General features: G+C 46.8%; 5 protein-coding genes across 5 annotated transcripts; 3 read left to right on the forward strand and 2 right to left on the reverse strand.

Moving 5' to 3' along the window:
• Nucleotides 1-1,894: 1,894 nt before the first annotated feature.
• On the forward strand, nucleotides 1,895-3,168 carry LY89DRAFT_732513 (uncharacterized protein; the record flags this gene model as incomplete). Its single annotated transcript, XM_018219688.1, has 2 exons — nucleotides 1,895-2,190; nucleotides 2,349-3,168. The coding sequence occupies 2 exons, from the start codon at nucleotides 1,895-1,897 to the stop codon at nucleotides 3,166-3,168; spliced, it is 1,116 nt and encodes a 371-aa protein (XP_018073338.1).
• A 398-nt stretch (nucleotides 3,169-3,566) lies between these two features.
• Nucleotides 3,567-4,777, forward strand: LY89DRAFT_717476 (uncharacterized protein). Its single transcript, XM_018218351.1, has 2 exons — nucleotides 3,567-3,706; nucleotides 3,814-4,777. Exons 1-2 carry the CDS (start codon nucleotides 3,590-3,592, stop codon nucleotides 4,483-4,485), a joined length of 789 nt encoding a protein of 262 aa, XP_018073339.1. The 5' UTR covers nucleotides 3,567-3,589; the 3' UTR covers nucleotides 4,486-4,777.
• Nucleotides 4,778-5,106: 329 nt separating this feature from the next.
• LY89DRAFT_581946 (uncharacterized protein) lies at nucleotides 5,107-6,343 on the reverse strand (the record flags this gene model as incomplete). The annotated part of the gene is made up of 2 exons (XM_018209135.1): nucleotides 5,107-5,884; nucleotides 5,934-6,343. 2 exons carry the CDS (start codon nucleotides 6,341-6,343, stop codon nucleotides 5,107-5,109), a joined length of 1,188 nt encoding a protein of 395 aa, XP_018073340.1.
• Nucleotides 6,344-7,715: 1,372 nt separating this feature from the next.
• On the forward strand, nucleotides 7,716-9,329 carry LY89DRAFT_683801 (uncharacterized protein). Its single transcript, XM_018214762.1, has one exon. The coding sequence runs from the start codon at nucleotides 7,826-7,828 to the stop codon at nucleotides 9,182-9,184; it is 1,359 nt and encodes a 452-aa protein (XP_018073341.1). The 5' UTR covers nucleotides 7,716-7,825; the 3' UTR covers nucleotides 9,185-9,329.
• Nucleotides 9,330-10,629: 1,300 nt separating this feature from the next.
• On the reverse strand, nucleotides 10,630-11,547 carry LY89DRAFT_581937 (uncharacterized protein; the record flags this gene model as incomplete). Its single annotated transcript, XM_018209134.1, has 2 exons — nucleotides 10,630-11,231; nucleotides 11,292-11,547. Coding segments are annotated over 2 exons (858 nt in total), but the record flags the coding sequence as incomplete, so codon positions are not given.
• Between the last annotated feature and the right edge of the window lie 2,839 nt (nucleotides 11,548-14,386).

A 14,386-nucleotide genomic window follows, 5' to 3' on the forward strand; every position in this document is an offset into this window, starting at 1 on the left:
TGTCTTGAAAGAAGCTTAAAATATTCCCGGCTCGGCAATTCCATCGAATCGTCGTGCTCCTGGTCCACCCAATGAGACATGTTGTATCTGCTGTATCTGCTTACAAAGCATATCTCCTCAACCACACCTTTGCATCGTGACTGCAGAAGATTCTCTGCAATTCGATACCAACATTCATGTACAGCTCAACTACTGACATTCTCCTCTCCTGTCGGATTGATTAACTTTTGAACTATCAGATAGAACGATGGCCTCTTTAGATTACCACAGCGGGATCTCACACGAGTATCTGGGTCTTGGGAGAAGTCAGTTTCCTCTCTCTTGCTGCTCTCTTCTACCATGATGACATCTGAGCTGTTGAATTAGGATCTTAATTCCGAATTGCCGCGAGTGTGTGGAAGGCACTCTTGAGAGTTCATTTCTATTCACCACAAGGAAAATGTTCATGAGAAAGTGGGGAAATGTCCCAAGTAGATGTCTCACTGCAAATACTTGTACTTTATTTCTCCCCTGCCCCCGCCACAGCTAGCTGAAACTGATATAAAACCCGCACTGCCTACACTGCTTGAGAAGTTTCTGGCCTAAGTATTCTCGAAACTAGAAAGATTTGATTCTTTACTGAATTAAAGTGCACTGACTGATATCGATATCCTGTATCATCTCTCTATTTTGCAAGCTTGCGACCGAGAATTGCTTGTATCTCTAGTACAGAGAAAATTTCTTATCAGGTTGCTTTCCCTGTCTCAAATGCTCTTTTAATACCAAGATACCTTGCAGCCTCTCTTGATCAGATTCCAGTCTATTTTATTTTTTTCATCTTTGCACTTCCGGCTGGCAATGTACCAATGTCAGAAAGAGCAAGCATATGTAAGATGAAGAGACTTAAGCTCTGTGGGCATTGAGTACTGCTAGCTTGCATGAGAGTACCAAACAGTTTTCTATTGACACATGAAGAAAAACTCTAGATTGGATCATCATAAAACAAATGAAGGTCAACTAATGTCTAGCATTGAACATGACTGATGAAGAGAAACATTCCAAAGACAGTGCGTCAGCATGGGACTGTGACGAGAAGCAATCGAGATTTGCAGCAAATTCTTTGAGATTCGAACGATGATCGCCACCTTGTCTTTCAAGGAATTCTCGTTCTCGAGTATTGTACAAAGCCTCCGGGACTGCTGCTCTTGTCACTCGCACCTTATCGAACTGTTGCAGAGATACCGCTGGGTATGAATCGAAAGCAACATTCCTTCTTCGAAATTGGAAGGCGACGGGATAAAGAAAGATAAGACAGAAGGGTTTTACGTATTGATGAATTGGAGAGTCAGCCGTATTTTGTATTTTCGGCCAATGAAAGTGAAGTTGAACAAAAATATTGTGCAGCCGATTTGTCGCGCTCACTTTCCAACCTCCAAACTTTAAATCCTTCATCATCCACGCTCATCTTCTTTCATCAATCGCAATATCACATCGAATGACAAGCACTCAAGTTCTCGACACTCTCTACGCATTGAGCCTTTCGCTGCAAACATACACGTCAAAATCACGGCCCTGGCCCTCGGCTCCGTCAATGTTCTCTTGATTCGACTTCAACTTCGGGAAACTTCGCAGCCACTATTCAACTCGTCAGTTCTCTTCCATACCATTGGCAAAGCCGCTTCTTGTCCTTGTGAGTGACTACCCGCGCTGCGATAATAGCTGTCTAATATGCGACGCAGCAGCCACCTTTTCCAAAGGCCAAGTTCTGCGCTAGACTTGGCCAACTCGTTGAGCGTGTGCTTCCGGGACAACAATCGTTTCAGAGGTTGCTCGTACTCATTGGTCTTGGTACATATACTCTTGGGCATTTAGGGCGCTTGTCAAGCTGACAATTGCCTCAGCTTAGCAGTACAAGATGTCCCAGCTTCTGAATAGTTACCACAAGCTCCGCGTTCTGCCAACGAGGAGCAATAACAGCACAAAGACCGAAGACAATGTTTACAGCACATTCACCTGCTTTGAAAAGCTGCCTATCGAGCTAAGGTTGAAGATCTGGAGAGTCGCCTGTTTTCGTTCCCGAAATGTCGACATCTGGATCACACGAATCAGACTCTTCTCAACTGTTGACCTTTATCACACCGATGCAGGATACGACAAAATGAGTCGATTGTCTTATTTCAAGTCCGGTAGCCCTCCACCCGTTGTACTTCAGTACGTAACCTTCTGCCCTTGTTTCTTATTTATTCTAGGACCCGAGATCAGTGTGATTATCAATGGGAGCTGCTTGTCGAAGAAGATGTGATTCAATTCCTCCAATCAACTCATCCGCTCTCAAACCCTGTCAAAAGCGTGTACTGATTTGTCTATAGTTGCTGCCAAGAGTCAAGGCAGGAAGGCCTCAAGCACTACAAATTAAGCTTTGGTTTCTCTCACACTGTCAAGGGTGGTTTGACTTTCGCCAAAGACCCCAGAATCTACATCAATTGGGAGGCTGATAGGCTCTGTTTGATGAACCCCGATACCTACGATGTCAAAAGCTCCGAGAACTTCTTTGATTTGCTGAAGCATGAAGGCCTCACTGATTTGGCTATTGCAGTGGATTTGAGGTCGTCTCTGAATGGCCGATGCCGACGCTCAACGCTTCGATCACTTCCTCTCTCGGAAACGATTAAGCCGTGGCTCTGTGGGATTCTCGACCTCATACTGTTTCCTTCCATTCATTGGGATGAAAACGACAAGGATTGGCCCTCGTCTGTGACGGCCAAGACGCTCATAGAGCATGGTCCAGGAATCACGATGCATTGGAAGCCCTTCGCCAAGGAGTTCGCGGTCACGAACATCATGACTGTCGTCGAGAATTCCAGAGACAAGATGTACGCCGAAATTACAATGGCTCGCAACCTACAAGAGCTGATTCCGAGTCGTCTTGTCACCTCGAATCCGGGCCCGGAAATTACGGTCTCGAATCATTCATTCATTCATGACGAAGTTGACAACGGAATAGATCTCGATGAACGACTAGATCAGCACGAAATGTTGTGGCTGTGGCTTACCACCCTTCCACCAGTGGTGCTGTTGCTCTGTAACGGCATTCCATTGCATATAGCCTACAAAGAAACATTCTCCAATAAAGTCATACAACACATCTTTGCCAAGTTTCTGATTTCTACATCGCTCTCTGAGTATTAAAGTAGAAGGGTCCCAACGATTTTTATCTTTCTGCTGTCCTAATACGAATTGTGTCTGGTGCAAACATGTGTAGAAGTTTTAGCAAGCTGCTTAGCCATTGTCTCTGTCAGATGCAGCTAGAAAGAGAGCTCTCTCTGTGCATGAAAACAAGATGAAAGACCTTTATGGAATAGCGAAGAAAAGATAGAATAGGGGGACGAATGGAATCTAGGGATATAAGCAGAAATTAAATCCATAGAGTTGAGTTCTTAAAATTAGGTCCTAATCCCGATTAGGGGTCTCGACTGCCCCTCACTCTGAGACTGTGTCACTTTTCAAGCCTCCAAACGCGATCAGGTATCAAAATCGCAAGCATCAGAGTGGTCAAGTCCATCTTTAGTTAACAAGTGACAACAGTACCGGATCCAACTATCTACCAGCGATGTCCACAAATCCAACGAGCGAGGATGTGACACCGAATCAACTCATTGAAAGTCCCAACATGGTCCTTGCATTCACCTTGTTTCCAAATCTGCCAGTAGAGCTCCGCCTCAAGATCGTCAGCAACCTATTCTCTTTTCAATCGTGCTCGGCAGATGTTAGGGACGCTGCATTGCACTTTCAGGAAATGTTGCATGCAGAAATCTCAGTACTAATTTCATGTAGTGGAAAGAAGCGGCCCATATCACGCGCAATGTGGATATCTGGATTAGAAGGGCAAAGCTTATTAGCGATGACTGGCTAGTCCCAAATCTAGACCACCTCGGCTACCCAAGGTCCTATTTCTACTTTATCTCGGCGTCTCCCATCCCCTCTATCCTCCACGTCTCTCACGAATCGCGGAGCGAAGCTCTCATACACTACCAACTTGACTTCGCAACAAGCCGGGAAATCCACAGATCCATAACCTCGATAAATGATAAGCGACGCGACCAATCCTTTGAGGCGCACACCTACATCAACTGGAAAGTGGACAGAGTTTGTTTCATGAACATTTCGAGAGGTAACCGCGCGGCAATGGATACATTCATGGCTAAGTGCCTGGACAACAAAGTTCGGACCACGGCACTTGGTGTACAGATGGCAGTGACTAGCCAGCCCAATGGTGATATAGCGTTCCTGAACTGGATGTACAATCTTCGGGCAAACTGGCCCCTGAAGCACATGATGAGGTTGAGGAATCTTCTCCATGGTAGCCTTGAAGAGCTCATTCTCTTTCATTCTTTCGAACAAGGAGCGGTTTCCCTTCCGTGGAAGGTACCAGCGGAGCAAGATCAAAGGTTTCTGCGTGATGGAGCGTCAACGATCGATCTCAAGGATACCTTTGCGGGTATCTAGGACAGATTTACCGAGTACGATCGATAGTAGAGGAAAACAAACGGAAGCTTCAGAACGCCCAGGTTGATGAACAGGCTTGGATCTGCGCGCAGATGCTGGAGGCGGATGCCAGTGAATCGACGAGGAACAGCCAGCGAGTACAGACGAAGACTCACATACTTTGGCTATTCGTGTCCTTGATGTGCGAATTAAAAGTTTCAGAAAAATTGAGAATTGGCCTTAGGGAAGGTAATGTAAGCTTTACTTGCAATAGGGGTTAGGCATGGCGCCTTCAGTGTGTTCGGTAGCGAAGATGTGGAAAAGGGCGCAGTTGCACAAAGGTCGAACCTCAATCTACTCCTTCGACGCGTTAAAGAATTTGCACTCTAGTTCAGCCGGATACGGCAAGCTGCGCTGATGAAAGCTTTGCACCAACAGTGACCAGATGTCCTTGGGGAAAAGATTATGAGTGCGATACACGGAATCTATCTTCCATTACTGTAGAACACTATTTCCCTTATTCTCCACATCGGTGCTCCATTGAACTGTAATTCAAACATCAGGATACCCATATACAACATCCATCTCGGCATTTTATACACAGTGGTAACAGAAAGATATGCACTCAATTCGCCCTATATCCTACGGACTAAAATGCTGATAAGGATCCGGGCTCCCGGGACTTTCCATCTCTGGTATTGGTGGTCCATTCCATCCTTGCACTATCTGGTTTGAATGATAACTCGAATGTGGGTCCGTACGTGCAGGGGTGATGTAACTCGGATTTGAAGGACTAGGTTCGTAGACTGAAGCTTCAACTTTATTCTTCTTCTTAAGCAAATATACAAGCGCCAGAATGAATGCGAAGATCAAAGCTCCGCCACCTATCGCAATACCAGCAATAGCTCCAGAAGTAAGGGTAGATGAAGATGGAGGGGCTGAAGTCTGAGTTGAAGTCGGAGAGGACGTAGCTGTCGTGGTAGGGGAATGTGTTGCAGATGGGGTGGCGACAGTCGAGGGGGTGAATTGTGCTGATGTAGAGCTTGGTGCAGGCCCAGAAGAAACTACTCCACTCGGACCAAGATCCACGTACGCAGCACAGTCTGGACTTGGATCCAGTGGGCAGGTCTCATCCTGACAAAGGCTATATAATTGTGTGCCAACGGGCGGCGAGCATCGGACGTTGTATTTGGCATTCAATTGTGTAGACAGCGAGCTACTGTCCTGCTGTGAAAATCCAAAGTGTGCTGCTGAAAGCGCGAGTTGGTCGATAAAATACCCGATGTCTGTTTGATTGAGGTCCATGAACTTGTGAACGTAAGCCAAATTCAAGATGGGCCCAGTTGATGGTGGTAAAGGAGGAGGAATTGTGCAGCCAAAGATGTGGCTAAAGGCTGAGAGCCAGTGATTGAATAATTGACTGATGGCAATTAGCAAACATTTATTGGCAGGAGAATCGATCGTCGTACTATTCATTTGTAGTGTTTCCGAGTACAATGCTCGATGTTTTCCCGGAAAGATATGCTGTCAATGGAGCCTGTCCTCCTCCATCAAGCCAGTTGACCGTGGAAGGGTCGCCATTCACGTTCGTAGAGTCAATACTTCCATTGAACCAAGGTCTTAAATCGACGTTGATATCTTGCGATGTTACTGGGTTGAGGAAAGATCCAGGATTGAAATTTCCAGTAAGAGCTGAAGATGCGTTTGCGACGCCCGACCCCCCAGCAAATGCGAGAGCGACGATATTTTGCACTAGACTAAACTGACTACTGGTCGTATTCGCGCCGAATAATTGTATGGCATAATAGTCGCATAGTGAGGCATTGCTAGGCCTTTGAGCCAGCACAGGTACCAAGAGGAGCGAGAGAACGAGCAGCATTTTCTATCGAGGAGTGAACAAGATGCTGCCGGGGAAGATTTGAACGACCCTCCCAATCTAAAAACGTAACACTGCATACTCACTTACATCATTCCGGCTTCTTTCGTGATCAGTGTTTCTCGGGTCCCCCATGAGGCTTTTAAGCCATCCAATGATATAACTGTCGTTCTCGAGGCTTTCTTTTGTTTGCCAAGTTTGGTTATATTGATTGCCCGGGCACTGCGCGGGCTGCTGGATGCGGCTTCAATTGTCCCTCGTCTAGTTGTGATTGGTGGCTGCGAGACATCCATTTCCCGCAAGGAAGCAACTGCAGAAGTGGCTTTAGGGGCCAAAACAAGGCTCATGAATCCCACGACTGAACATCTGGACATGCGCTAGTCATGACCGTTTCTCTCGTGCTGACGGACTTCGGAGATGCCTCTTGAATGGCACCCTCTGTGCATAATTTAGTTGTTGAGGCTGCACCTCAACGACAGCCTCGGAGAAGCAGGTTTGTGTAAGTTACACTGACATTTCGATCTCAGAAGATAACTAGCACGCTTCCAGAATGAGACCACCACGTACTCGAACATGATCCAGCTCGCTTGAACAAAACAAACTTTCACTCGAATGTATTCAGTTCAATACAATGAAGTAAGTATTGATGATTGTGGCATACTAGTTGCGAACCTGAAGAATGGGATCTTTAACAGAGATGCGATGAACCTCAAGCATACTTTTCGACAAAAGGATCAACTCTGGTACGCTGCCAATCCAACTTTCTGACTCGCGGGCGGAATGCCAAGACAAATGAAATCTAGGGTTTGTTGTTTGGGACTCGCTGTCTATATGAACAGGTCCTTTGTAAGTTTAGAGATCGCTACTCTTCAGAATTCTGCTTTGCAATGAGACGAGCATCAAAGAGAGAGACTGATATTTTACCCCGCACTACAGTACCCCGCCAAGGTATCTAACTTCGAAAGCTTTCTTGCCTTCCTGTGGAATGAATTTTTCTACTCCAGATGGATCTTTGTCTGGAAACTTTTAAAGCAGATATTGAGCTTCCTCCTCTTTCTCGACTTTGAAATAGGAAGTTAGATGAAAGGCGCCATGATGTCATTCGACTTGTAGCCCTGCCTCTGAGCCTACCCTGAGCCGATTTTGACACGCGAGAATACCAAAATTGAAAATATTATACAGATCATTTTCTCACAAAGTACAATCAAGAATTTGAAAAAAAAATCCAAATATCTCTGAAAAGCACTTGCTTTCTATAAAATCGAGAAATATCTTATTATTTGTTGATTATCGTGTGAAGAATATTATCAATTTGTCGCATTTAATAAGTCCTCGTCATTGTCGGCAACTTGTTTCCCCGATTAAGAACCTACCTTATACCTTGTTGGCCCCACGACTGAGCCTCCTTCAATCCTTTCATCCATCAAAAATAGTTTGTGAAGTCTCCAATTCCCGTGGGGAACGACACGACATCCTGGAGTCAACATGCGCAAAGAGATTGAGGTAGCGCCTCGGAGGCCGGATTCTCAAGTCACGGTCCACACATCACTTCTCTTCGACTCCAAGCATAAGAAGCTCGTTTCAGAAACTTCTATTGTGATTGACACTCAGACCGGCCTTATCACTAAGGTTTTCAAGCGAGAGAAACAATTACCCTCTCATAATATATCGAGCTCGAACACCATTGACCTTCGAGGCCTTACAGTGCTCCCTGGCTTGGTAGATGCTCACACGCATATCTTTCTCCACTCCTACTCCGAGACACCATCTATCAACCAAGAGCGAGATGAAAGCTTCATTGAAAGGATCGTTCGTGCTACGAATCATGCCAAAAGCGCGCTCGACGCGGGCTACACCACGTACCGTGACCTGGGTACCGAAGGGCTGAGGGATGCAGACGTCCATTTCAGAGACACTATCAATCGTGGCATCATTCCCGGCCCACGGATGTTCGTCGCCACAGAGTGCATCACCTCCAGCGGTGGCTATGAGATCAGGCAGGAGAATGGCATGCCGGGAGGTACTACTGTACCTAGGCTTTCTGATGCTGCCGAAGGAGTGGACGGGGTGCGAGCTGCTGTTCGTCGGCGACTTGGTGCTGGTGCAGACATTGTGAAGTTCTACGCCGACTACCGCAAACGGCAGCTGCGATTTCCTCCTGCAGCTTGGCCAGGTGCGAAAGAGATTATGTTCCCGCCATCGGGTAACTTTTTTTCAGGAGACCGCAACCCCAGCTTGCTTCAGTTCACCCAGGAGGAGATGAACGAGATGGTAGCAGAGGCAAAAAGAGGGAAAGCACCCATAGCTGCACATGCACTGAGCCCCGAAGGAGTCATCATGGCTGCCAAAGCTGGAGTTACTTCAGTCGAACATGGCTTAGCCTACGATGGCCATAAGCCCAGCGAGGAAGCCCTGCAAGCTCTGAAAGAAAATGGCACGATATTCGTCCCAACGCTTTCCGTGTTCGACGCTGAGCTCCATAGAGGAGGAGGAGATAAAGACGCAGAGCGTGATTTGAAGGTTGTCCTTGATCATGCGAAAGCCGCCTTTGATAAAGGCGTAAAACTTGCAACTGGTGGCGACACGGGTGCTATCGCTCACGGCGAGAACGCGCGGGAGATAGAGTTGATGGTAGAAGCGGGTATACCGATATTGGATGTCCTTCAAAATGCTACTCTACATGGCTGGGATTCATGTGGTGGAGACCTTTGCGGGAGGAAATTTGGATTAGTAGAGGAAGGTTGGGCAGCTGATCTCATAGCTCTAGATGGTAATCCGACAGAGGATATAGGGGCCATCAGAAAAGTGAAATTCGTGATGAAGGATGGAAAGGTATATAAATGAAAGGGTTGTAATTGATAGCACAAGGAGTCCATGAAGGTTAATGACCTGAGTCTGTCGATGCTTCTTTTGTTTGTACTCAGCATTAATCACCGAGCCAATTTTCTCCTTGGGTCCTTTTGGACTGATGAAGATATTGGACATAGGAAACATGCTCTTTCCTAATTTTCTCTTCGATACTTTGCCTTCCCTTTCTTCTTTCTTGCGGGCAACCGCGGCTCTGCAGCACTGTTTGGTAAGTAAGTGCCTGACCAAAATTCTTCCATCACCTTGCGGTCCTTTGACTCAAATCGAAAGGCGTGAGCCCAATGTCTCGCACGTGAGATTGCTTCCAGCACATCAAGAACATCGTGAGCATCCTCGTCGAATCCAGCCGGACGATGTGTTTGATAGTGCTTAAGAAGTTCCTGAAGCGTATTCACCTTCAACACCTTAATCTTGGGATTGGAAGGCTGAGCTTGCAAGTCAGACAAACGTATGGATCGGCCAATACCATGTTTTATAAGTGCTTTGATTGTCATGATGGTTGGCGTCTGGTCACAATGGTCAAGATCTTGCAAGCTAAGGATAAACCTTACCAATAGATCCTTTCCGCAATATTGCCCATTGGGGTCGGCGCCGAGTTGAAGTAGGTGTGCAACGATTGTAGGATTTGCATTTTTTGACAATTGAATGCAGGGTATCAATGCGTAGTCGAGTAACGGTCGTCCTACTTTCTCACAGATCATGTCTCTGGTGAGTCTAGCTTCAATGTAATCCGTCCAGCTAAACAATATTGCTAGACTCATGGCTGTACTCTGGTCCTTCTGCCAGCGTGCGGTCGCTTCCAGCAATAGGGGCGGAACATTTGGTATGCGTTCTTGCTCTAGTGCATTGTTAAGCTGGCCCTAGTCTTGTTCTGATAATTGAAGACTGCCAATAAAAGCCTCATATAGAGCAAACATTTCTTCTCCACCTGGACGTTGCTTGATTTGGCCGAGAAAGCACGAGAGGTTGTGCAATCGAACGCAGTGGGACTGAACACACATTGGAGGAATGGAAAGGCTCATGGCGTCTGAAACCAAGATGTTACAGCGGAAGAGATGAGCGTCGTATGAACCATTGCTGAATTCCGAGAGAATTCCTTGAGCTTTTGGCGTATGCAAAAAGTCTCTTGCGGTCCGATGTATGAAGTCGATCTTGCGAGGGCAGAATTGATCCAAAGGAGCGGGGCCATACCATTCCAATAGACCCATACACCGACTAGTTAGTAAACGGTCGAGAACGTGTAGCAAATATTGAATTTCTCGCTGGTTCGTCCAATCGAGAAGTTGCACAGGAGCTGCTGTCACAAAATCCGGGCGAAGGTCTTCCCCGAACAGATTAAGTAGATCCAGCGGCGGCCCATCAAACGAATGCTGTTTTCTGTGGTCCACTTCTATGACCTCGTGCTGCCAGCCAAGATTGCATAATGCTATCTGCATGATAATGGAAGCTTCATCCTGATACAATGGATTCACTGACCTCACCATGCGAGTGAAGAGGTCATCAAGATCCGGCGGTAGAGTGTCCAAAATCTTCAGTAATTGGGGAGTCTTGCAGCCATCCGTTACCACTTTCAAGATAGTATTGACGAGGCGTACCCATAGAAATACGCCGTTTGCTTTCCGTACTATCTCGGTAGTAACATTGGAAATGAGGTTGGGACTTCTCAGTTCCATTTGCTCGAAATATTTGTTCTTACGCAAGCTCCCGGTGACGAACACCTCGATGTCCTTGTGTGTCAGATCCTCGAGTCGGAGTTGGGGATAGCCTTCAAATGCAACCTTATAGATAACCCAAAGTCTGCTTGACAGACAAAACTTCACGTTTGATCGTTGAGACAACGAAACAAGCAGTTCATTCAAATTCTGACGGTCCTGGTCAGTCCCATCGAACTCATCAAGCCCATCGATCAGAAGCATGAATCTGAAATGATTATCCGACGCTCTTCTTGTCAAGGTTTGACGATTTTGTAAGAGTGAGTTGAGACATGTCTTCAGCTCCTCTAAGGTCCACGGCACTGTTTGCGCTATAGAGAGACCATCCGGCCCTCCAAAGAAAGTATTCGCTCCAAATCCGGATTTTGTACTCCACATCCTTTCTTGGGCGGCTTGTAGGAGGAAGTAGTCCCGGCGCTGTTTGCTAATAACCTCGAGTAGTGCTTCGGGTCGCTTGAGACAGAGTTGGTAGATCAAAGATTGAAGCAGTCCGCTAAGAGAACGCTGTGCCTTTGTGCCCCCGTGCCAGAAATAGCAGGCAGCTTGCAGCACTCGAGCGCCCGCTGCCCAGTCATTGGAGCTGGAAGTTGCACTTAATTCAAGTAATCTTCGGTCAAGGAATGCCATGAGAGTGGACTTGCCGGATCCGGCCTTGCCTACGACCAATTCAGTCTGCAACAATGAAGGAATTATGGTCGACTCACCTCTAATCCAGTATATTTGCTTTTGATCTGACGCCTCAAACCATTTAACAAAATCATCCCATAGGTGTGAAGAGACCTCCCGGTGAGTCAATATCCATTCGAATGTTTGTTCATACGCTAGGCTAATGTGTGAAACCCGATCAGTCCGTTCGGGGAAGTCCAGGCTCTGCAGGAGTAGTAGACCTGCCTTATTCAGCTGTTCCGAAGTTGCGTTCTTTGCAATATCTCCGAGCGTCCAAAGGGCGGATAAGCCGTCGATCTTGGCTCCTAAATCTTCCACTACTTGGGCCAAGAGCTTTTCAAGCGCCACCTGGTTATTTGTGCGGAAGTCCTCAACTGCTTGACAAGCTTGAGTGCTGCTTATGTTCAGGGAAGACACTCTTTGTGCTAGAGCGACGATATCTCCTTTTAAACAGCTTTTCGCGCCTTGGAGTTCTTGCAGGATTCTGTTTTCATTCTCTGTTGCAGCTTTGAGAAGGCCACTCTGAGAGCTATCATTTTGCAAACTTTGGAGGTAACGTTAGCTGTAAACCTGGCAAGTAAACGCGACATACCTCAAGCAGATAAGAAACGCCACCACATCAAGTTAGCCCGAGCGTGAATAAGTTTCCTTTCGATGCATGATACTTTTTCCTTGCTCCTTAGACTTTTGAATGCCACCATGGCTAATCATACAATGTCTCTATATTAGACACGCACATATAATGTCTCTTGGGCGATTCTTACCAGCTTTCCACGCGGTTTTGTGAGAGTCCAGCTTTAGTTCTTCCAACAGTTCCAAGAAGTCCGATGAGACTTGAACACACTCATCGTTAGCTTCTTTGAGGATTTGAAGAGCTTGGCTAGAGTGTGATTGATGTGACGTTGAGATAACCCCTATTTGGGTATTGGAGTGTTGTATGTTCTGCGTTGCCGTGTCAGAAGGTCGATGAAGCCTGAAATGCCTAGGCAGATGATTTGAGAATGGTGCCTACCTGGACAATGCGCCGCAAATAGCCATGTTCTTCAAAAGAACCATCCGCAGCGCTGTAGATTTTGCTGGCACCTTTCAAGAACTTGATACCTGTCTCAACAAATTGAAGAACATTGCCCGCTGCAGAAAACGCGGTCAATGGGTCCACTATGGTAGCCGCTCGGGTCACAATATCGTAAGTCAACCCGATGAATGTGCAACAGAGCAAAATGCGTGAAGCAGGGTGTAGAGCCCGATAATGCTGAAGCGGCTTTCCGAATGTAGTCTTGATTCTTGCCAAAACCAAGAGAAGAACAAGCTCTAAATGATTACGAATTAATGGTTAAGAAAGTGAGGCGAAGTTTGGCAGCCTCAATTTTCTACTACATCGTAGAACAAGGCTCAGCGAAACGCGGTTAAGCTTTTACCGGGTAACAAATGCGACCCGAGGACGCATAGCCCCAATTCTACTCGGTCCCAGCCGTGCCTTGTCACGCGCTATTGGACAACAGCCCCGGGACACCAAGCTATGTCACATTGACGAGGCTGTGATATGCATATGTGCCTGGGGCACGGGTGAGCAGTTCCAGTCGATCAGATGGATGTGATGAAGAGAGATGGAAGAAAAAATCCCAGAAACTATGAATTCGACAGCAGTACAAATATCACGAACTCAGAAACAGAGCGAGCCAAGGCTGTACCTCAACTTTGTACTCTTACAAAAATTCTGCCCCAAATCTCGGATAGAGTGGGACTACGCTCGACTAATAATATCCTAGCGGAAGGTTGTTAATGGTAGACAGCGGATTTAGCACGACGGCCACAACACAACACCAAATACAGCCCCACCAACGTGACACAAGTGGCCCATATTGGGGAACCAGTCGTTCTTCAAAGTAGTCAAGTCCCAAAAAACTAGTCCGACTAACATCATCCATCTGGGCATTGGCATAGGAAGAAGCTCGATTTGGACAAGCGCATGCGAGGACAGCCATGAGCCCGCAGAGAGCACCTGAAGCCCCTACAGCTCTTTTGATCACATATGGAGACTCGGTGTCTTCGAAATGGTAAAGCTGCACAAGACCCCCAGTGATCGCGGAGCCCATCCATATAGTAACAAATGCTGGAATGCCATATAAGTCGATAACTCGTGGTCCAAACGAGAGGATGCCTAGGAGACCAGCAGCAAGGTGCCGAATATCGAAATGTGTGACCGAATGTGTCAAGAGAACATAGAATCTCTTCTGCCGTAAATTGTAAAGTGAGAGAACAAGGTGCTTGTTAAGCTCCTCGGAAGGCCTTGGTTTGTTCCATTCAATAGTGTGGACACGGCCGTGTCGTACGACAGCATGTGCTCCATTGTTTTTATTTTTCTGCCAATATCCCCATATCCCAATGCAAACTATCCAGAGAGATCCAATTGCGGCCCCATTGGTTCCTCTAAGAGTGCCGAACAGCCCGCTATCAACGAAGGGTCTTCTATGTCTTCTGGAACGTCGAGGCAATCGTTGCAGCTCGGGTAAGTCTTCGTAATATTGAGGAGGGATTTGAGGCAGCTCGCAAGAAAGGATGTTATGCTTGTTCTTTGTGGTCGAGCGACGAGGTATCAACTAGGAACACGCTATCGTTAACAATGTGCCATCAGCAAGAGGAGTTGACTTACTGTACCGCTAGCCTTTGGCCATGACTGCCTGCAGCTTAGTCCTACGGACCACGCATCAAATGGTATCCCGACATCAAATCACTTCCCATGATCTGCTATTGCGATGCAACAGCGAGAACTCTGCATATCGGAGCCGTCGAAAGTTGA

The sequence above is a fragment of the Mollisia scopiformis genome (assembly GCF_001500285.1).
Source record: "Mollisia scopiformis unplaced genomic scaffold LY89scaffold_9, whole genome shotgun sequence".
Taxonomy (NCBI): Eukaryota; Fungi; Ascomycota; class Leotiomycetes; order Helotiales; family Mollisiaceae; genus Mollisia; species Mollisia scopiformis.